Source organism: Schistocerca cancellata, chromosome 4 (assembly GCF_023864275.1).
Source record: "Schistocerca cancellata isolate TAMUIC-IGC-003103 chromosome 4, iqSchCanc2.1, whole genome shotgun sequence".
Lineage (NCBI taxonomy): Eukaryota > Metazoa > Arthropoda > Insecta > Orthoptera > Acrididae > Schistocerca > Schistocerca cancellata.
In genome coordinates, this window is record NC_064629.1 from 44,823,157 (window position 1) to 44,847,767 (window position 24,611).

General features: G+C 40.6%; 1 protein-coding gene across 5 annotated transcripts in view; it reads left to right on the forward strand.

Annotated features, from left to right (window-relative positions):
- LOC126183319 (sarcolemmal membrane-associated protein-like) overlaps window positions 1-5,931 on the forward strand; it is a 285,047-nt gene extending 279,116 nt beyond the window's left edge. For 4 of the 5 annotated variants that reach the window (XM_049925175.1, XM_049925177.1, XM_049925176.1 and 1 more), the window contains one exon: window positions 2,570-5,931. In XM_049925175.1, the coding sequence (XP_049781132.1) occupies window positions 2,570-2,683 (114 nt within the window). In that variant the 3' untranslated portion in view covers window positions 2,684-5,931. The remainder of the gene's footprint in view (window positions 1-2,569) is intronic. The other variant, XR_007536720.1, reaches the window with a different exon arrangement.
- Window positions 5,932-24,611: the final 18,680 nt, after the last annotated feature.

A 24,611-nucleotide genomic window follows, 5' to 3' on the forward strand; every position in this document is an offset into this window, starting at 1 on the left:
GAATCAGACTTTTAGACTCTGAAATGCAGGGGCATTAAAAAATCCAAGGTAATTGCAATTAAGAAAAGTTGTAGACAACAGATTGTGGCACAGTGTACACTACTCCTATGTCCTCTTGCTCCATTATGAAAGAACAGCAGCTTACAACTGATTAATTTCTCCATGAGCAGTGTATAGAGTTCCATAACAGCATCAAATTGTCAGGCCTGTTTCTAGCTATTCCACCAGAGGTAAATATTTACCAACTTAGTTTCCTGATTTTTACCCATGTGTTCACCATTTTTGGTATTATACATTCAGACTGTGTAATACACAATTATTTCAGGATAAAAAAGGAGAGCTGTAGTTTGGTGATCCATGGGAATAAAATTTTCAGTCATGACAATGTTCTGGACAAAATTTGGATTTTTCTGCACTGAAGGATAGGTTAAGTGATTTACTTCTGATCAACTGAATTTCGAAAGAAATATCATTTACTGCTGCATAATAGAAAACATTGGGGAACTAACAGCTGTTAGTGAGGCATTATTGGAGAGCACACGCACTTGTCTCACGAGGCACGGACTACAACTTCAATCCTAAGTTATCGACTGGCAAACATTCACCAAGACTAATAGATAATAAAGTCCAATGAGAGAGTTGTGTACACACACTGTCATTCCAGAATGAGATTTTCACTCTGCAGCGGAGTGTGCGCTGATATGAAACTTCCTGGCAGATTAAAACTGTGTGCCCGACCGAGTTCGAGTCTCGGTCGGGCACACAGTTTTAATCTGCCAGGAAGTTTCACACTGTCATTGACTTAAAGTATAGTGACAACTTTTAAAGTAAGCATGACTTAATTTCTTGTGACTAAATTTCTTGTGACTATTTCATTCATGCTCTTGGTGCGATGTAACATCACCAATATACCTGCCTGACAAAAAAATTTGAAACGCCCGGAAGGTGGGAGGAAACAAAATTAAGTTTCATGTGTAGTGAGGGTATGTTATGTTATTTCAGTGAGTACACTATTGAGTCAGATTTACAAAGAACGTGGCAGTATGAACTCAGTTATCAGTATGAACTCAGTTATCTGTATGGACTCGATTATCAGTATGATGTTGCACCCACTCTAGCCTCGGAGCATTCAGTTGGGAAGAGCATCGAAAAGCTGTTGTATCTGTTTCTGGGGAAAGCTGGCACACAACTGTTGTAACTAGTCATTGATGTTCTAGATACTGGCACTGAGACAAGAGTTGATGTCCAAATTGGTCCGAGGCATTCTGTCCGGGCACATCTGGGGATCTTCATGGCCATGGAAGTACCTGAGCATCACACATACGGTTCATAAAGACATGCCATATGCGGACAAGTTGTCAGAGTTCCCTCAATCACTACCAGCTGTGACCTGAAGTCAAATGTTATGGTTCGCAACACTGTGACACCAGGAGTAACACCAATTTGTCACTCCGAAACATTGGAAGAATCGGACATATCCCCAGGTTGATAACATACTCACCAACGGTAGTCATCCAAAAGAGTGCAGAATGGTGCTTCATCGCTGAGAACAGTGTGACGCCATTCATCAGCACTCCTTGCTTCCAAGTCACAGCCTCACTCAAGATGCAGCAGTCTATGTATGGGACAGTAGTTCCTTAATCTAGTTCCTGACCAATAGTGAATACTGCGGCATGACACAGAATATTACAAGGAATCTACTATCTGTTCTTGGATGGCAGGCACAGATGTGAAGGGGTTACAATGTTTTTTGTGCTCAATACAGTGATCCCCTCCCCCCTCCCCCGTTGTGCTGATCAGATGTGGTGAACTGTAAACTGTAACCTTGGCAATGAATATGCTTGCCTCACATAACTGTGCAGACTGAAATCCAGCCACTGTCATATCCGAATGCCCCATAAATCTGGATATTGCATTATTCAACCAGACGGCCAAATGTATACCCACGATGAAGCCCCTTTCGAGCTGTGTCAGGTGGTGATGACACTGTCTCTCATGAGTATGCTGCATCTCCTTGCCCTACACAGTGATCACGCAACATGTGATGTTGGCCCTACCAGGCCTGGTAACAACCCTGACTGACTCTGGTGGCCGTTCTACCTGTTACACAGAATTGCAGCTATTAAACATTCACATATCTGCCGATGGTGATGTACATTAATGAAGCTACATTGACATCTGACCATGTCTTCTGGGTGCTCCACCTTCTTTGTGAGACGGTGTATTAGGAAATTGTGGCTGGGGGGGTAAAAGAAATCGTCTTCAGTTTGTCTGGTAGTTCTGATCAAATTTATGTTCTTTTTTAAGAAATGTAAATAATAAATCAATATTGTATTTGCTCATTTTTTGTTTATTTACAGTGATATGCACATCAACAGACTAGAATTGGTGTAGGATTTTTGGTTCATGTGCTGTTCAAATTGAAGTGTGGTTTAAGAAGTTATGCATTTAAAAAAAAACTGAAATGATATCACTAAAATATGCTATAATCAGTTCTAATTGTTTTGATATGTTGTTACAAATTTCCAAAATGTTCTGTAAAATTACAGTTTTATCTGTTTCTTTTTAGGCTTTGTGGTGTGGATTGGTACCATTCATCATAGTGTTCCTGGGAATTATTATGGCATTCTATCCCACATTGTCTTTCTTCATGGGTACAGCTGATTCGCCACTTCAACCATAGTGAAGATGTACAAGAACAATGTGTTATGAATGTTTCCAACTGTACAAGGAAAGCATAATGCATATGAAATTTTGTTAGCAAGTGTCTCAGGGGTCAAGATAAAATAATTTATGTGCTTTAATATTGCAATACAAGATGATATTTTTTTTCATCCACTGTTTAAATAGATTTAATGATGTAGGACCTCTTTTATGTATCATGAAATATTTTAGTTGTAACTGTTTTTTAGTCTGTATTATATGATGAGTATTATGTTAGTAGCATTCTGCTGCTGATACTTTCTAAACATACTCCTGTTTCATTTGGTAAAACTTGTTTTATGTATAATGTTCTGTTGTTGCATGACTTTTTAATGTTGTATTACTCATACCTACTTTTTGAATCTGTCTGCTTGTTTGTACACTTGTTTGTATTTTTTGCTGCTTTGGTTTGTTGTTGTTATTGTTGTTGTTGTTGTTGTTGTTGTTGCCATTGCTATTGTTATTGTTGTTAGTTTGATGTATTTGTTTTAAGAAAAAGTACAAAATTGGATTTTCGAGTTTTATAATTTGGCACAAAAGTTTCTTTCTAAGAGGTGTGTGTGTGTGTGTGTGTGTGTGTGTGTGTGTGTGTGTGTGTGTGTGTGTGTGTAATAATTCATTTGTGGGGAAAATTTCTACACCCAGCTGTAGCTATATAGAACAGTTGTCAGATGGAAATTTAAGGTACTTATATATGTAGTGCAAGAACTGGCAAAGATTAAGTGGAGGTGACAGTTGTGGTAATGATTGTATCTACAACAAAATCATTGCTGCTTCAATTTGACAAAATAGTGAGGAAGAAATTGGTGATGACTATAATCAAGGAATCATTCTGACATTTGCCTGAAGTGAGCAAACTTAAATTGGCGCATGGAATGAATATTAATCCAGATCCTCATGAACAGAAGTCTGTTACCTTAGCTGAGTAGCATATAACTTGGTTGCAAGACAAGGACTGTGTCATTGAAGCACAAATTCTCACTCATAGAATTTTTTCCCCTATTATGTTGATGTTGAAATTTTATTTTGTGGATAAATATATTATTTTAACCATTTCAGTTCACTGAGAATATATGGAACCCAATGCTTTTTTGTGCTAATATTGGTAATGAAATTCAGTATGTTCTGTTCTGGATTGTAATCTTGTGCCAAAAAATGAAGTTAAATGTTTTGGTAATAACAACATAAAACAGTAAAATGTAGAACTAATGCTGTGTGTAAAGTTAGTAACAGTAAGTTACAATGATTATATCGTGTTATTTTAATTGTGGTTTTTTTTCCCATTGAGAAGCAAAAACGATTCACTCCTTCAGTTTGATTATGTTGTAATCGTTTGTTTTATAGTGTATAACTCCAATTAATAATCACATAACATAATGTGTGCAACCTCTGTAGAGACATTTATATTAATATGTTATCATGCACTAGTTTGGGTAAACGTTTGTTTAAGATTTGTAGACAATGTCGTGGAATGTTGTAGAATCATCATGAAATTTATAATTTTATACCTTTTTAATACCAGCAAAGCTTACAGTGGCTGATCATTACTGTAATAATGTGGTAAACTGTGTGAGAAGCACAAAAGTGTAAGAGTATTCAGGATGTATTTTATGTACATAGAGAAACTGTATATATACAGAAAAAAGCAGGGGGAAAAGAAAAGAGGTATGTTCCTGCTATACGACTGAGTAAGCCATCACTGTCTTGCCGTATGCAAAAGAAGTTATCCATTTGTGATATTCGCTATGGATCAAATAAAAAATGTGCGTGCGCGTGTGTTGTTGTGTGGTGTTGTTGTTGTTGTTGTTGTTGTTGTTTTTGTGAGTGTGAGTGTGAGTGTAAGTGTGAGTGGAAAAATGCAAACTTGAAGCTCTACCTGGTAGAACTCTGTAATATTTTAATTGAGAAGTATGACTTGTAATTCCCGAGAGTGGATGGTTTGCCAAATCTTTTTTAAGTATTTGTGTGGTGCTGTGTTCTGTAAAATGGTTAGTTCTCTTTTATATATAAGCCATGTATTTGGAATACCATAGCAAAGAAAGTATGTGGTTGAAGTGTGTTTCTCCTCATGTCAACTTCCACCCTTCAAAAAGAGTATTTGAAATGGGGTTGGCATATTGAGATTATTGATTGTAGGCTGTAGTATTTTTTCTAACAGTAAAAAATGAAAGCTAAACAAGATACTGGTTTGATATAGGATTACAGAAAATGTGCATTGGATAGTATTTCTTGAATGCTAGGCATTATTTTGTTGTTTGTGAAGATAGTATTTTATATTTAATTAAACATAATGAATTCCTAAATTGAAGTGGTGTAGAGATATGTTACCTCTCAAGGTGCCTTTTCAGTTTTCACTATCCCAGGGTATGAAGTTTACTGGTTTGTCCAGATGTGGACTTGAATAGCCTAAGTTAATACCATTGCATGATGTGTGATAGTATTTCCCCCCCCCCCTCCCCCCTCTCAACAGCGTTAATGAAGAAAATTGCTGTTAGTGGTGTGTACCATTAACTGTAGATATTGTTACTATTTTATTTAAATGTAAATATTATAAATTTTGTAAGTAACTGTATGCTCAAATTATATGCCATCTGCAGGATTGCTTTGTGTCTATGTACCTGCAGTAAGATTGTCAGATTTCGTGATTTTTCTTAAAAATGTTTGTAAACATTTATTTCAACATACAAGGAAATTTTATTTTATTCAACAATATGGAAAATTATATATTTAAAATGAGCATTTTTGTTTACTGTTTTATAGAAATACTTAAATATTGTTACTTGATATGTTAAATTCATGCCATTGTTTTTACAGTTCTGTTCAAAGAAGGAAGATTGTCAAGAAATGTAAATATTTTGTGAACTTGAAGTCATAACTTTAGTAAGTTAGTAATTCAGGATGAATTACTAACTGTCTTACAGAAGTCTAGTCCCAAATTTTAAATCTACAGATTTATTTATTGAAGAATGATTATGTTTAAAAGTGCTTTACTTTTACAAGAAACCTACCAATTGACTCTGTTAAATGTTTTGTACATTGTGTTAAACAATTACATGATTGCTAATACTGTTTGTGATAATGACAGTTTTCTTTTATGTCCCTTTTATCAACTGCTCAATTGCAGTACAGTTTTTGAGAAATAAATGAAACAAGGCAGAAGCTGTTCTGGAAGTGCCTCAATTAAAACAAGCTGTAAAAGAAAGAAATAAAAATACAGTGCTCATCAAAGTATTTATCTCATATCTTTGAGTGTAGTGTGTGCATACGTAGAACAAGTTGTAGACAGAACTTATTGCAACAGATTACATTGATATAAAAAAGTTATTTTTCCAGTACTTGTCCAATCACAGAATTTGCTGAAATCAAACTATCTCATTAATGAAGCTTCAAATATCTCTCAATCTTCTAATTTGTTTTTGCTTCAAATTAGAGGTTGAAAGTTTTATACCAATCTCATTTATTTTCATGCAACTGTCTCAAGATTAGCCTCTTAGATAATAACATTAAAATTTCGTGCATGTGCGTGCACGTACGCACGCACCCACGCCCACGTACACGCCCCCCCCCGCCCCCCCCCCACACCACACCACACCACACCACACCACACTCTCTCTCTCTCTCTCTCTCTCTCTCTCTCTCTCTCTCTCTCTCTCTCTCTCTCTCTCTCGTGTGTACTTAGTTTCAGATGGATAACCACTGTCTAATGAACCAGCAGACATGCTCATATGACTACATGACAAATCATCCCTTAATGTTGTATAACATAGTAACAGTAGCCTTTCACAAATAGGTGATGAGCTGCCAGGTAGGGGGTGACAATGCAAGGGTTTATTCATGTTTGATAAATGCAAGTGTTTTTGTTATCCTTAGAAATAGTATATTGATCTTGTAAATGCAGCTATTTGTGTGATTGTTAAAGTGTATAGAGATTAGATAAAACTCTTGGAAATGACAAGCCCTCAGTTCAGCTGTCAGGAAAGTAAAAAGTTGTTGTCTTTCCATCTCCTGTCATCCAACTGAGCTATTGTTTCATCTACATTAACACTGATACGACATTACACTCTGACCAAACTACCATCCTTTCACTGCATATGTCTACAAGCCATGCAGATGGTGTGGAACATGTCCACATAAAAAAAAAAGCTACAATGCATGTATAGGAGTAACAATTCATATTTGTGATCATAATCTTCTTGTGGGCTATCAACAGCCAAAAAGGTTTTTTTTCCTTAACAATGATTTTATCTTTTCAGATGAGAATTGCACCCAGTCAAGGAATTGTTTGAACAGTGTTGTGGATCTTCATATCATCTTGGGTGATCTGTAAGCTCCTCATTGGTACCTACCCATCACAGTTTTTGATGGAGGGGGGGGGGGGGGGGCGGAATGGTATTAAAATCTCATTAGGGAACTCTCCACAATTGCATTACTCACCCAACTGTGGCCAAACTGCGAACTATGGCTCAGTATAAAGGTCGGTGCAATGCGATCAGACGTCACTTCAGTTTCAGATTGTGAACCATAAACTGGCAAAAGTAAATTATTCTTTAGTGATCATGGCTCACTATCCTCCTACAGTGATTGTTGATGTGATGTTAATTTTAGGCAAATGCCATAACAATTACACTGCAGCTGTGCAATTGTATGCGGATCATTTCCCAGACAGACTACATCCAAGCGAAAACATTATTCAAAATTGCACTTGACAAACTCGAAATGGATACATGCACCGTCCGCCTCGTCATTGCGAATACAATGAAAATGAGACTCGTACCCTTACTGTTCTCGCTTGTGTTTAACTGGATGCCGAAATTAGTAGTCGTGCGATTCAGACACAAACTGGAATACCTAAACCAAATGTTTTGCGGATTTTGAAGGCACATAAATATCATGCGTATCATATCACACTGACACAGGCATTAACACCAAAAGATACGAAAATACGCATGCATTTCTGCCAGTGGGCCTTGGAAATGGTAAGAGGTCACAATGATTTTTTTTACATACATTATGTTCACCGATAAATCCACATTAAAATACAATGGTGAATTAAATCGTCATGATTGTCATTATTGGTCCCCTGTCAATCCACTCTGGCACAGACCCGTTGACAATCAACACAAATGGTCATTACTGGTCTGGTGTGGAATTTTAAATGGTTACTTGATAGGACCGTATTTTTTTGACTGAAATGTTACTGGGGAATCTTATTTACAACTTCACGATGATTTGTTGGAGATAATGGAAGATGTTAATTTAGAAACTAGGCAACAAATGTGGTTCCAACAGGACGGAGCATCTCCCCATTATGCTAAAAATGTGCTGAATGTTTTAAATTTATGATACCCTTGTCAGTGGATAGGACACGGCAGACCAATTCAGTGGCCTCCATGTTCACGAGACAACATCTCCTGATTTTTATGTGGGGGGTTATTTAAAAAATATTGTTTATGAAAGACAGCCCACAACCAGAAACGATATGTAGCAACGCATTCGAAGAGCGTGTACAGCCATACCACGGGATGTGCTGCTCAAAACTGTGGACAACTTTCGCAGACGATTGACTTTGTGCATTGAAGCAAATGGGGATAATTTTGAACAATTTCTTCATGGCTAATTTCATTAGTTAGTCACCCCAAATTTTGAGAGGCAAGGGGACTCACACTAATGAAACACCCCAACAGGTAAGAGGCAAGGGGACTCACACTGATGAAGCACACACTGGGAACATCATTCTGCTACGTCCAAGTTGTCATTCGTGAGTAACGCTAAAAGTAGAATACAGTACATTTTGTACAAAAATAGCTTAATTTGGCGTAACAAAAGAATTGGTGCACATTTTTTATTGATGTGATGCGTCTTTCTCGGATAATTCTAAATAAATCAGTGTTCTCCCCCAGTTTTACTTTTTTCTCAATTTCAGCGCCATATGTCAATGGTTTAAAAAAATGTTTCAGAGGAAACTTGATTACTTGTTTATGGAGAATCCGAATCTGCAATAAAAAAATGGGTGTTTCCATTTAAGATCTAAAAGCCCCACTTAAGGGGGCGGGGGCTGGAGGTCACATGTAGTACAGGGCTATTACAAATGATTGAAGTGATTTCATAAATTCACTGTAGCTCCATAACATTGACATATGGTCACGACACACTACAGATATGTAGAAAAACTCATAAAGTTTTGTTCGGCTGAAGCCGCACTTCAGGTTTCTGCCACCAGAGCGCAGTGAGACAAAATGGCGACAGGAGCCGAGAAAGCATATGTCGTGCTTGAAATGCACTCACATCAGTCAGTCATAACAGTGCAAGGACACTTCAGGACGAAGTTCAACAAAGATCCACCAACTGCTAACTTCATTCGGCGATGGTATGTGCAGTTTAAAGCTTCTGGATGCCTCTGTAAGGGGAAATCAACGGGTCAGCCTGCAGTGAGCGCCGAGTGTGGGAGGAACTTGATTATCGGCTTGATGTCTGCCGAATCACTAAAGGGGCACATATCGAACATTTGTGAATGCCTAAAAAAACTTTTTGAGTTTTTGTATGTGTGTGCAAAGCATTGTGAAAATATCTCAAACAATAAAGTTATTGTAGAGCTGTGAAATTGCTTCAATCATTTGTAATAACCCTGTATCATTTTCTGTCTCCCTTTGAGCTTACGAACTTGTCTTACCCACTATTTTTACCCAATGTATAGTTTTCGAGATAATCTCATCCAAAACTTTAGATGGACCACCCTGTATATCTGTCAACCCATCCCTACAGTTTTGTTGGATCCTAGCAGTACCACTGATAGCTTGTTAAGAATCAGATTCCCAGAAGTGGCAACATACTTCCTTAGTGGAGTTTCCTAATTGCCTTGGAAGTTTGTTTGGTTAATGCCTTAAGCTGTCGAGAATGAATTAATGTTTCTGGAAAAATTTCACAGTATAAAATGGTAAACAGTTTTAAGTCTGCATACCTGTCACTCACTCTCTTGCCTCTTAAATTCCAATTTGAGTCTTTGTTCATCTTTTTACATCAGCAGAATATTGATGTTCTGTCAGTGTGTTCACCGTGTGGACCTGGGCTGCTGTTAGGAGTGCTACAGATACCATGTCACTACATTGTTTTTTTGTATTCAGTATGATATTAGAGCTTTTAAGCATAGTTTGGACAAGAAAAGAATAGAAGCTTTCGAAATGTGGTGCTACAGAAGAATGCTGAAGATTAGATGGGTAGATCACATAACTAATGAGGAAGTATTGAATAGGATTGGGGAGAAGAGAAGTTTGTGGCACAACTTGACCAGAAGAAGGGATCGGTTGGTAGGACATGTTCCGAGGCATCAAGGGATCACCAATCTAGTATTGGAGGGCAGCGTGGAGGGTAAAAATCGTAGAGGGAGACCAAGAGATGAGTACACTAAGCAGATTCAGAAGGATGTAGGTTGCCGTCAGCGCCGGCTTTAGGGTGGGGCGACCCGGGCGGTCGCCCAGGGCGCCGGGGCCCAAGGGGCACCACATACTAAACGCATGTAAAAAAAAAAAATTACAATTTACAATCACCCATTTCACGAAACTAAAATATTATTCAGTCTCATTCAACATACGTCGCTAATCTCACGAATGAGCGATGAATTCGGGGTAGCAGAAGAGAAATCATGCTGAATGCAATCTTCGTATTGTCTGCAACCATCCATGTTTGACGCGGGCTAGCACGGGCTCTACCAAAGCGCCTCTCTTATTTGTTTCAAGAACTGCAACAAGGAAGAGCCCATGCAACCGCACCATCTCTCGTTCACAACAGAAACTACCGGTCGCTCCAAATAAAAGAAAATACAGACTGTGAAATATACATTACATTATGATTTAATTAATACGAATGTATTTATATCGAATATTTGTGACTTAATGACTCGTGTACATTAATTAATAGATCATGCAATTCGTGCACTGCATTCATAGAGAATTCTCCCCTAACGTACTGAAATAATACAGCGCCACACAAAATGTTTGTGACCGAGCGAGGTGGCGCAGTGGTTAGCACACTGGACTCGCATTCGGGAGGACGACGGTTCAATCCCGTCTCCGGCCATCCTGATTTAGGTTTTCCGTGATTTCCCTAAATTGTTTCAGGCAAATGCCGGGATGGTTCCTTTGAAAGGGCACGGCCGATTTCCTTCCCAATCCTTCCCTACCCCGAGCTTGCGCTCCGTCTCTAATGACCTCGTTGTCGACGGGACGTTAAACACTAACCACCACCACCACAATGTTTGTTAGACTGCATATGTTGGCAGCGCTACGATTTGCACCCGCATGTCAGTAATTGTCAGTAAGAGTCGGAGGCAGCGGTCATGTTTTTGTGGCGGAATAATTGTGAGTGAAACGAGTGTCGTGACTGTGTCAACATTTTAATTCTTTTCTTTGTTTGGAACACGCAAAAACAATTTCCTGGAGTTTTTGTAGATGTACAGTGCAGTACTACGCAATATTTTTAGACAATTTCCCAAAACGTGAATGCCCAAACAATATATCACTGCTATACTGACTGTTACGGCAGCGACAGCAGCATGCTGGACTGACGTCACAGGCTACACAAGACTCACATGGAGCGTCTTAGCGGGCTTTCAGATTATTTGGATTTCATTTCCATTTAAAAAAATAAAATACTCAAATTTACGATGGAAAACACCATGTTATGATCATAAGATGACGCCATTAACCATTTCTAGAAAACAGTCAAATACCGTGTTGCAAAGCACTGCCAGGTTCGCTATTTATACAATAAAGGGCGCCAACTGGACGACTCGCCCGGGGCACCTGGATGGCTAAGGCCGGCCCTGGTTGCCGTAGGTACTGGGAGATGAAGAAGCTTGCACAGGATAGAGTATCATGGAGAGCTGCATCAAACCAGTCTCAGGACTGAAGACCACAACAACAACAAGCATACAACCGTAATAAATATGGTACAAGCAGTGCGGTGACAAAAAGGCTGTTAGAGCTTGTAGTCCTACTGCAATAATAATAAATATGGTGCAAACAATGTGGTTAGAAATCAAACATTGTATGAAATCTCCATGAATTTTTCCAGTGTTTCAAGCTTCCGTCTCACCATGTTCTGATTAAGTGTCTAGATGCTGTATCACGATAATTCTTAGGTACTGTGCCTCACATCTCTCGCATACCTTCAGTAGTGCAAGTCTGGAGTAACGGTGGGGAACTGATGGGCCGGGGTTTATTCTCATATCTCTGGGCTACTATATCCTACAGTCTCTAACCTGCACTGTTCTAATGCTGGAATGTTATTGATGAATTTATGATACTGAGGGCAACCCATTGGGACTTGTCGAAAAAGCACTTTCTCATTTGACTAGATTTCCATGTAACCTCATTTCCACCATGTTTGATTGCAGAATTCCAGAACCATAGGCTTAACAAACCACCATTGTCCGCTGAAAACTAAATATGTGTTCTTCAATGATGCTCCTTTCTGATATGTTGGTGGGTGCTAGTTTCAGGTTTTTAAACAATCATCGCAATCATCGTTTAGTTGTTTCACTGATATTTCAACAGCACAAGGCCTAGCAGTACCAAAGATTCAGCTTCTATTGCTATTGGCGGACTGGAATTGAGCCCATGCCTGGAGGTTAAATGTACTTGCTGCATCATTGTCTGAGGTTCTTTTCCTGGTCATTACTGCTGTGGTTTTCCCCTGGTTACCCACAGTAGACACTCACTGCAGCAGGGGAATCCAGTATCCATCTATCTTGAGGCTTTCCTTTTTATTATTGAAACTGTGGTCTTGCTTGTGAATTTCAATGGCTTTGCATACTGGCAAGATAGTTCTCTACGGAGAGAATCTGTATGTTGTTTAGTTTTATTGTATGTTCTCTCTCACTGTGTTTGGTCCACCATGGTAAATTTCCCCATCTGTCCCAGCCTGCAAAACCATTTATGTTTTGTGATCCTGGTACTGATAGATTGTGTCCGATCGGCCCAACAAAGGCTTTTCCATATGAACAGGGTACGTGGTATATTCTCGTCACTGCGAGTGGGTCCTTTCTGCTTCTGATTTTTCAGTTTTCTGGGTGTTAGCTTCCATGAAACATCTTGGATTCAAAGTGAATTACCCACTGTTCCTCAGAATGCATACCAGGTATTGCATCTCTTGCCCAAGGAGCTGCACCTCGCATAATCATCTCATTGGTATTATGAATTTAGTAATCATAATTTCTTGTCTATTTTGGGTGATAATTAATAGTTGGTGTGAGTAAGTATTGAGCCTATGTATTGGACATCCATGTGTATCATATAAACAAGTGGCCACGAAAGCCTCAACAGTCATAATGTTTGTTTCTGTTGCTACACATTTTCATATATGGCTCAAGCTTTTCACTTGTTCCGTGGACTGTTGCGAGAATGGAAGGGCGCCCATAGGCGTGGAGCCCACCCGAATTTTCTCAGGAAAGGAAAAAATATAATGTTGTCAAAAAAAATTTTTTTTCAACAGAATGATTTATGGTTGGTGGTATGTAGGCTTAAAAGTAGCCAAAAAAAGTTCCAGTTCTGACCCTATTAAAATGGTCTCCATTCATCTTCCAGAATTTTAAAAACACTTCATATGCCCTGGTTGAGTCCCATCCACCCCCCTACCCCACCCCCTTACAAACTATTATATGGGTGCCTTTGGCAAAATTGTGTCACATTTGGTTTGTATAATTGTGATCACACACTAATGTGTAGCCTTAGTGGGTCTTTGACAAAACACAGTATGTGCATAATTTTGTGTATCGGTTGAAATATTGTTTATTTTTCTATTTGTCTGGGATCCTGACAGTCTTAAAATTGAGCAGCCCTACATACATGTTACCTTTTCTCATTTTTCTGTTCCTCCTATTCATATGCAGTTCTTGTCTTATTTGCATCTCCAAGCAGCCATTCGTACGGGTCTCACAAGGGTGCTATAGTACACCAGTCAGACTCTTCTTCTTATAAAGAGAATGATTTCTATGGGCTGAACCCCACAGGGCACCCACAGATCTTTTGTTAATACATGTGTGGCGCGCAAGGGGCTCCAAACTATTGCAGTCTCCTTTCCTTTCCAGGCTGCATTACTGTCGCTGTTCCTCTCCCTCCCTATTCTTACTCCTTTGTCCCTGCCCCCTCATTTCCCTTTTAGTGGACTTCTTTCTGTTGGCCGGCTATCCTCCTGACTTTGTTTTGGTTTGTGCTATTGTTTTGTTTGCTGTTTCCATCTCCTTTTCGGCATTTTTGGTCCCCTTGGGGTTTGACCCCCATTCCCAAAATGTTCCATTCAGTGTGAGCCACTTGAGGATGAACTCCCTACCTATCTTCCATGGTGCAGGTTCTTCTCCCCCTCCCCACCCCATTACCTTTGCACCGTGCCCCCCCCCCCCCCCCTCCTGCTAGGTCACCAGCATGGTAGCCAATCCGTGTGGTGGGGCTGTTAAGTACCCACTTGGCTGAGCACCCTAAAACTACAGGGATCACACTGCTAGTACCTGAGCTGTTAACACCTCGCATATGCCCAGGAGTCGATGCTCATCACTTTGGGGCACCAGAAGTCCTGGCAGTAGCCACCGTGCCAGACAGCCCTTGCTGTGGCTGGTTGGCGCCCACGGAGTTTTTTGGCCACTGTCTTCCCACCAGTGTTGCAGGAATTTGTGTGCATGGTGTTGCCCTTACCAATCTGGACTTTGTAGCAGAAAATTTCGCTCAACACTTTTCTCAAGCTTCGGCATTGGCTCAGTATCCAACCACGTTCCTTCTCCTGAAAGAGCGCTCAGAACAATTGCCTTTGTCTTTCGTTTCTCGCTGCTCGGAGCCATATAATGCTCCATTCAGCGAGTGGGAATTTGCCAGTGCCCTCGCCCTTTGTCCTGACATGGTTCCTGGACCAGATCAGATACATAACCAAATGCTCCAACACTTATCGGTGGCTGGCCACCATTGTATACTGACCCTCTTCAACCGTCTGTGTATTGAGGGAGTCTTTCCTACCCAGTGATAGAAAAGCATTGTTGTTCCACTGTTGAAGCTAGGGAAGCCACCTCTTCAGTTGGATTGCTACCATCCAGTTAGCTTTACTAACACCCTCTGCAAGCTCCTTGAAAGCATGGTGAGTCAGCGGCTGTTTTGGATCCTTGAATCCTCCGACCTTTTGTCATCGATTCAAGGTGGTTTTCGCTGTGGCCGCTCTGAGGTGGATAACTTACTCCACCAGGAGTCTGCTATCCAGTCGGCTTTTGCCCATTGGCAACACCTCCTTGCAGTCTTCTTTGATCTGCATAAAGCCTATGACACCATCTGGGGCCACCAACATCCTCACCACCCTTCACGAATGGGGCCTTCGTGGCGCTCTGCCCATTTTTATCCGTAACTTCCTTTCTTGTCGCTCTTTTCGGATCCAAGTTGGCTGCTCCTACAGTACTCCCCATTGGCAAGAAAATGGGGTTCCGTGCTGAGCGTCCCTCTCTTTCTCATAGCCATTAATGGTCTGGTGACAGCTGCTGGGCCGGCAGTGTATGCTGACAATTTTTGTATCTATGTCACTTCCTCCGTAATGGGCACTGCATAACGCTGTCTACAGGGGGCAATCTGCCGGTTGCACTCATGGGCTCTCTCCCATGGCTTTCAGTTTTTGGCGGCCAAGAAGTGTCATGCATTTCTGTCGTCGCCATACAGTCCATCCCCATCTGGAACTGTTCCTCGATGGCCAGCCCCTAGAGGTAGTGAACACCCATCGCTTCTTGGGTCTGGTCTTCGATGCCCGGTTGACATTCCTCCCTCATCTTTGCCAGCTGAAGGGGATGTGCTGGTTCCATCTCAATGTTCTTAGATGTCTGTCCAATACTGCCTGGGGTGCAGACTGCTCTGTTCTCCTGCGATTCTATCAAGCATTGGTCCAGTCTTGTTTAGACTATGGAAGTCCTGTCTGTGGTTCTGTGTCACCTTCAACACTGCAGATCCTAGACCCCATCCAGCACTGTGGGGTCCGACTTGTGACTGGTGCCTTACAAACTAGCCCCGTACTTAGCCTTCTCGCAGAGGCGGGGATTCCACCACTGCAAGTTTTGTGCCAACAACAGCCGATGTCTTATTTGCTTCGCATTCACAGCACCCCAAAGCACCCTAATATGGTCTATTTTATCCAGACACCGTGGCTGTCCACGTTCAGTCACTCTTTTCTGAGCTTCAGCAATTCTCTGTACTGCCTCTCTTCTCTGCTCACGCAGGTACCCCTCCTTGATGCGTCTCTCGGCCACAGCTCTGTCTTGATCTCTCAATCGATTCAAAGGATTCTGACCCTCTGATGGCTCTTCGCCACCAATTCTAGTGTCTCCTCAGTTCATTCCAGGATTCAGAAGTGATTTATACTGATGGCTCCATGGTTGCTGGCCGCACTGGTTTTGCTTACACAGATATTTGTTCCTTGCCTGATGGCTGTAGTGTTTTTACTGCAGAATTGGTAGCCATCTTGCACGCACTGGACCATATCCGCTCCTGCTCAGGACTATCCTTCACTATCTGTAGTGTCTCATTGAGCGGTTTGCAAGCTATCAGCCAGTGCTTGCCTCGCAACCCATTGGTCATCCCTATCCAGGACTCCCTTTCTCTTCTTGCTCAACGTGGATGCTCGGTGGTTTTCATTTGTACCCCAGGCCATGTTGGGATTCCTGGCAATGAACTTGCCAATCGACTGGCTAAGTTAGCTACTACCAGTCCATCTATTACTATTGGCATTCCGGAAATAGACCTTCGCTCTGCATTATGCTGTCAGGTTTTGGGCCTTTGGGACACAGAATGGCACACTCTTTCTTCGCCAGACAAGCTGGGGGCGATTAAGGATTCTACAACTTTGTGGCGGTTCTCCTTCTGGGCCTCTCATAAGGTCTCTGTCGTCCTATGCCGGCCCCCTCTCTTTCATTGTGGATCGATGTTGACTGTGGCTCTCATCTTATTGGACTGCCCCAACTTACCAACCCTGTGACGGACTCTTAGCTTTCCAGACTCGTTACCCCCTGGTGTTGGCTGACAATGCCTCAACGGCGGATCTCGTTTTACATTTTATTCGTGATGGAGGTTGTTATCCCTTTATTTAAGGGAGGGACCTTCCAACTTATCGGTGAGTGGAGGGGATGGCAGGCCCTCTTGCAACCCCCTTCGCCCCGACTGAATTGGCTTCAACTGGGATTGGTGGTTCACCCCAGCCCTCTGCCGTCCCACTCCTTTCCTTATGGGGTCTGTTATGTCTTGAGCATTTCTCTTGTCTCCTGTGCTTCTTCCTTCACCCCTCTGTCATTAGTCACTTTATTTCCCTCACCTCTTCTTCTGCCCTTTTCCTTCATTCCCTTTCAATAGTTTATCATTTTATGGATATTGTAGTTCACTCTTTTAATGTGGGATTTTATCGGTTTTAGTTAATCTAAGGTCAGAGGGCCTGATGACCGCATAGTTTAGTCCCTTCTACACCCACCCACCCAACCAACCAACCAACCAACCAAGTATGGTCTGGAATGAGTACGAAATGATGGATCAGCATGGAGACATGACAAAATGGCAGAAATGATCACACCATGAACAAAGTTCCTCAAATTGTTGTCATATCAACACAAACTGCCCAATGAGTGTACAAGGAATCATGTATCACTCACAGCCATGTTGCATAGTACAAGATTAGTGGGACTGGAGACAAGTTGATGATAATCGGTTGCAGACCTAACACGAACTGCTGCTATAGGTGAATGCAAGGTCATCTCAACTGGTTTTCAAGCAAACATTGGTAAGGGAACTGCAGCCAATGGCCATTTGAGTTGAGCATGCCACAAAGGCTGTTGTTCACGGTGGCATATAAAGCTGCATGTCTCCATTGAGGCAAACACCATAGCAACTGGATGGTAGCTGAGCAGAGTTGCTTTCTTTTCCACCATTGATACAAGGTGCCTAGTGCCCTGGCAGCCCAAAGAGGCCTTTAACTCCAGTGTGTGGAGGTTGCAGTTTGGGACAGAGTTGTTCTGTGATGTGTCATTGGTGTTGTGTTCTGTTGTACCGTGTCTCAATCCCGAATGTTCAGGTTACCATGAACATGAATCAGGATATTGTTTATTTCAAAATTGTTGATGGCCAAGCACTGCCCTTTTTTTCTACATCTGGAGGATAAGTATGCTGTGGACGCTCCCATCTTCCAAGATGACAAGAGCAGTGTTCACATTGCTGCAATCATATGGTCGTAGTTTGATGGCTATAGGCCCTATCGCTTCTTGACGGACCCACTAAATCACCTTGTCTTAATCACATAGAAATTGTCTGGGAGTATTTGAAACAGGGGGTGAAACATAGTAATCAGCATCCCCACAATAGACTGATGAGCATGCAAGCCATTTGTGTTTTCCGAATGACCAGTCTAACAGTCTCCAGATATTCTGTTAAGCAGATCTGTAATTATTTGCACAGAATGGGGACACATCAGTCATGTTAGTACCAATGACCAAGTGCACTCCCATATGTCCAGTGGGATGCCTTCCAGCAACTGCAGCAGCAGTTAGGAACTGTGAATACTTATGCCTCTTTAGGTCCTACCAATAAATTCGAAACCAATGTTGCAATTCTTGAACAGTTTGCAACATACTGGCAGACCGAGGTCATTTATTCATTTCTCTCAGTTAGTGTGGACTTTCAATTGCCCAGTAGTGTATGGTGTGAAGATTGATTTGCCTGTGCTTTGTAAACAATGCTTTATTTGTAAACAAAATCTTCCGTAGGAAAAGTGCATCAATTTGTAGTTTCTGTAGATTCTATTTAGAGAACTGTGAATGATTTGGAAAGTCATTGTCATGAATGTGTTGTAGTAAAATGTGGAAAGGATTAAATCAGTGAGAATGTAGTATTTGCAGGAAACTCCCTTGACTGATCCCACTCACAGATTCAAGGTGACTCATAGTGACATGTGGATTGTGTTTTACCATTGCTCAAATGTTAGTTGTATTTCTCTCATCAGTTACTATTCTCTTTTGTTGGCGTATTTTATTCTTGACATTGCCAGTTTCTTGAAAACTTTATATTTGGTAAGCAAATTATTAGCCCTTGGCACGATCAGAGTACTGTTCAGCATATAACTTCACATCTGCTCTGACAGTTCGATAACATTCACTGTAAACAAAAACTATATCCACTGTTTTGATCATATACATTGTGAAAGCGTGAATAACTTCAGGAGTAAGTTGTCTGATAATGAAATCAGCAGAGCACAAACTGATGTGCTTCAAGTACTGTGCTAAACCCAAACTTTACATTAGATATGAGTTGGTTGACATTTGGTACAGTAGGATAGATGCTTGGGATCTTTTTGATGGTGAGACAGTGGTTTGTAGCACCGTTATATTGATAATAATTGATCAAGTTCCACACATTATGTCATCGAACTCCTCTTTGTAGGCTGTTTCCAATACTACTAAAAAGTATTTAGTCACGTTTTTTGTTAAAATCAGTCTCATAAAATTTGCTACATTGGCCACTATAATTCAGCACAGTCATCATCTGGATATGTTTACTCCTTGTGCAAATATTTTGGGTTATCTGGCTTAGCTGCCTCACCCTGCATATTTAGTAGTCATGTGTAACACTAACTAGGTACCCAGACTACGCAATACTGTGGCAAAGTTTTCAGTCAATGGAATTTTCAAATCTTTGTTAGGAAATATTTACTGAAAAGTTTCATTTACCCTAGACTGGAAGCTGGGGAATTCCTGCTGTTATTTGCCGCATCTTCAGTAATGCAGCTGGTTTTCTTAAATGGCTGTTGGGATGACACAGCATGTTATTTATTTATGTGTAAGACAAAATACAAATGAGTGGTTAATTACTGTGTCTAAAAGTGACATGATTGACACAAGGACAGGACGTATTTCACAGAAATATTTTCAGTAGTTAAATGATTCTGTCTGTAGCACTTCTATTTTAAAGTTACGAGATTACAACTGAACTCATTGAGAAATGGTTGCAATGTCTCACCACTGTTGTCATTGTGAAGACTGATTTTCTCATATCTTATAAAATATGAGTTTGTGCTATAGTTGTGGGTTTCTATAGGGCATTATATTACTGGGAATGGTCAATGTCCTTTTCTGTCTCATGCAGATGACTGTGATGATTCATTGTGCAGTGTAGTGTTTCATAGTGCTCACACTGTTTTGGATGGTCGTGGAAATCTCTTCTTTGAAATGGAATGGAGTCTGAACAGTACATTAAAGAACTCTTTGTTGGCCAAGTTTCCCTAAACTATTGGAGGAAATCGACACAAATATCCTTAAAATTATATCCTTAAAATTAATGTGAAATTCACCAAACTTCAAGTGAAATGTTTGTGGTTGTACTGTAAATGTAATATTAGCATCGCTGTATCACAATATTGTAACTTTAAATGATTATATTGCATTACAGTTAGATAACGTATACATACCTGACATCTTTCCACATCAGATGTTCTTCTCACTATGGGTATGGAATATGATTCATATACTGTAATGTTATGGTTTGTGTCCATGTTCATTGCTCATAGTTTTCTGTGTAATGGTAAAGAAATTTAACAAGCTGCTGGCAAACATAAAACACTGGAAATTGGCTATCATGGAATGTTACAAAGAAAATTAAAGGCCATTCTGTTATCAATTTATCCACATTTGAAATTTTATCTGCAGTGTAAAATATTCATCTGTTCTTCCATCCTGAAGCTGATTGTTATACTTGGACTATTATCAGTATCGTATTAGCAAGCACTAGTTGATAACCAGCAGTTATGTACTATAACTGAAGAAGCAATAACTTTTTCTCAAAATAGCGTATAACCTGCTCATTTTATTCTATTAATTAATAGTTCGTGTAACAAAATATAATGATTTAACTGTTAATGCAACATACAGAAATGGTTTTTAAAAAAATATGTTTCTGTGGAGTGTAGACTTTCTCTGAATGATTCTATAACTGTTACAACAAAATTGGGTGGCCGATTAAACATCCATTAATTAACTTTAGTTCACTGAGGCCTGTTACTCGCATCTAGATAACTTCACAGTCGGATGTGGTTTTGACCTCAATAGACACAATATTCTTGTTGGCAGCAATGAACACTCCCCACCTTACAGCATCCAGTCTGTCCTTTTCATAAATATACCATGACTCGCTAAATAATTTTGAGTGTGCTAGTTCAAGTTTCAGCCAGTTCTTGGTTCCAAGAATAATTTGATCACAACTACTTTCTGGGAGTGCAGTAAATTCAGAAACTTTATTAAAAATACTTTAACAGTTTACTGTTAAAATTTTGACATTTGGAGGCTATTTACCTTGTACACGGTCTGATTTTGCTCTCTGCATATCAATTGGCAAGGGTTCATCAGAGTACCTCAAACTACCGCCTAGCCTAAAAAATTCCATGTGCACTCCACAAGTAATCTGCTACCTGAGTATTTGCTTCATTTGTGTTTTTTTTTTTTTTTGGTTTGTGGTTTTAGGGCGCAAAACTTTTATGGTCATTAGCGCCCAGTCTTCTTCATTTGTGTTGTACACGCCTGACCTGTCAAGGTGAGTTGTACAATTCTCCACCCCATAACACAGGTCCAGAAGTCTGCAGCCAAGACCATCAGAGAATCAATGATGCCTTCAGTTGAGACCCTCCACTCAGCTTCAAACGAAAGGTCCCCAATCAATTGTAGCAACAATGTTGCAAATTGTGAGCTCTGCTTGCACCTTGCATGCCAGGAAAGCAGGCTTCACCACTTCTGCCAGCCACATGTTCGAACTGAAGATGGCCTCAGAACCCAAGTGACAGATGTCACTTTTGCAAACATGAGCCACAACTTGTAGACTACTGCACTCTGCACACCCAATACCAGTGGGGAAGGCATCCTTCACATTTCAGATGAGCACCCTCCCCCTCCCAGCAGACATACCAAGTGTCCATTCGATTCTTTCCAGCCCTGGATGCTATTTCCCTGAGAGGCTCCATAATGTGCCTATCATTGTAGCTTCCAAAAACTTGTATAACCCCCCCCCCCCCCACAGGTTGCCTGCTCGGACCCTGCTGAAGGAGTGGCCACCTATCCATGCACAGGGTGAATAGGTGAGGCCAGATGGCCAGCCTCTACCTCGATTTCCACCTCAAGTGATGAGAACGTGTTACAACCTGTCACTCACCCTATGGTGATTGCAGGTCCCTGAAAGGGGTGCGCTGCAAGATGCTTCAACAGCACAGACTGTGGGTGAAACAAGTGACACCTGAGGTGTCCCAAGAAAAAGCTAAATATGTGAGCTGACTGACAACATCCTTCAGCCTTGTAGGAACTGAACTCTCTCACTATCTAATGTCTTAATTTGTGCATTATAACCACAAAATAAGCATTGGATTTTCTTCTGCATGCATAGCATATGTATATGGATTAACATTCATCACCTTCACAGTAGGCACCACAGCCATAAATTTATTCATTAAATGCTTACAATATGATGTAATGAATCAGGCTTAGTTACAGTACACATATCACGTTAATGGTCATTGCTCTGGTACACTGGCAAGTTCCCCATCTCTGCTTCAGAAAAAACACAAATTTTTTAAAAACACGATTACTCTCCAGAAAGTGTTTAAATTTACACAACATTTGTTCAAATGCTCCTTGGAATATATGAACTGGTAACTGATTGCCACAAGAATTGGGTCATTTATGGCTAGTCTTCCACAAAACTGCTTGTAGCCAACTACAGACAGATCATTTCAGAAACTTTGTTTTTGTCATTTTGTTCTGTAGCTCACCAGCAGGAAAAGTTGGCCAACTTCCGAAGAGATAGAACATTAAATTAGTCTTGAGGCCTGCAGGAGAAGTCCAGCAACACATGGGAACTCTGAAGAATGAAATAGGACTCAGAACACTCAATATGTATAAAGTACCTTGTTAGTTATAATATACAATGAGCAGACAGTGAACACTATAGTGTAACCTGTAATTTAAAAAAAAAAGTAAAAGGTATTTGTGCCTATGCTATTCTATCAGCGGTAGCAAATAGAAAATGGACTCAGAATTGTACTTGATGGGGCTCCATTATGGCAAATGGTTTCTAGTATAGCATGAAATAAGAAGCCAGGTGGAATTTAACTGCCAACAGCAGCAAAATGTCATTCCACCCATCTCATCTACATTCTGGGCATCTCTGTTAGTAGTTGTTCAGAAGGCATATGACTCTCTCAGACTTTATGGGTACTTCAAAGCAGTAATCTCTCAAGTGACTGTAGACACATTTCCAGTCACCCAACCAAAGATTTTTTTCTCTAAAATAAGAGGGAGCAAACCCTGTACTAAGATTATTCTGTCCAAACCACATGTGCAACTGCTATTGCATCTGGAATCCTAATAGGTTTTAAACACACAATCTGGCTTGTATCAGTATCTATCAAATCTTAGCTTAAGAATTTACTACAGACAGCGGAATATTTTGGTTTTATAAGTAGCAAAAAAGGTATTTGTCCAACTCAGCAGTAAATGTAAACTTGTGGTAAGTTCGTTGTCAATGTAGCAAAGATCTTGCACTCAGCGAAGTATGGCAAAGCATTTTGCAACCTCTAATAAGTGTTAGTTTGCTCCTTGTCTAGTTCTGTATTCCCCAGGAAACCTGATTGCAGTTGCTGATGCCTCTCAATCAGGAAATGATCGAGGGGGGGGGGGGCAATTTCAGGAGGTGGCAAGTTCATATTCTTGAAGAAAAAAATCTGCTTCACAAAGCATCCAGCAGATGTTCGTCTATCGATTGCTCATATGATTTTGAGACACATCCTAGATGGTTTCTGAACACATTCTAAGTTGGTATCTGAATGAATCGTAAGCTGATTTTTGAATGCACGCGTAGTGTACGTGATGTCTCTGCCAGGGGAATCCCCGTCACATCTAGAAATAAAAAGCTTTCCCACAGACAAAAGGATTCGGGGCTGTAAGAACTGAGCCGAATAAACCAGAACGAGTGAATGCCAATCGCTGTTTGTTTATGTGGCTGACTGATGCGTGAATGATAGAAATTGTGAAAGAAGATTTTTTCCAGTTCGCTACACTACTAAGGACCAGTTGAACAGTCCCCGATTAGCAGCCCCTTAAGTTCAATTCTCGGAACAGAGCGGAAAACACGTTGTACAAACACGTAATAATGCCTGTTGTTGTTGTGGTCTTCAGTCCAGAGACTGGTTTGATGCAGCTCTCCATGCTACTCTATCCTGCGCAAGCTTCTTCATCTCCCAGTACCTACTGCAACCTACATCCTTCTGAATCTGTTTAGTGTATTCATCTCTTGTTCTCCCCCTACGATTTTTACCCTCCATGCTGCCCTCCAATACCAGATTGGTGATCACTTGATGTCTTGGAACATGTCCTACCAACCGATCCCTTCTTCTAGTCAAGTTGTGCCACAAGCTCCTCTTCTCCCCAATTCTATTCAATTCCTCCTCATTAGTTATGTGATCTACCCATCTAATCTTCAGCATTCTTCTGTAGCACCACATTTCGAAAGCTTCTATTCTCTTCTAGTCTAAACTATTTATCGTCCATGTTTCACTTCCATACATGGCTACACTCCATACAAATACTTTCAGAAACGACTTCCTGACATTTAAACCTATACTTGATGTTAACAAATTTTTCTTCTTCAGAAACACTTTCCTTGCCATTGCCAGTCTACATTTTATATCCTCTCTACTTCGACCATCATCAGTTATTTTGCTCCCCAAATAGCAAAACTCCTTTACTACTTTAAGTGTCTCATTTCCTAATCTAATTCCCTCAGCATCACCCGACTTAATTTGACTACATTCCATTATCCTCGTTTCGCTTTTGTTGATGTTCATCTTATACCCTCCCTTCAAGACACCGTCCATTCCGT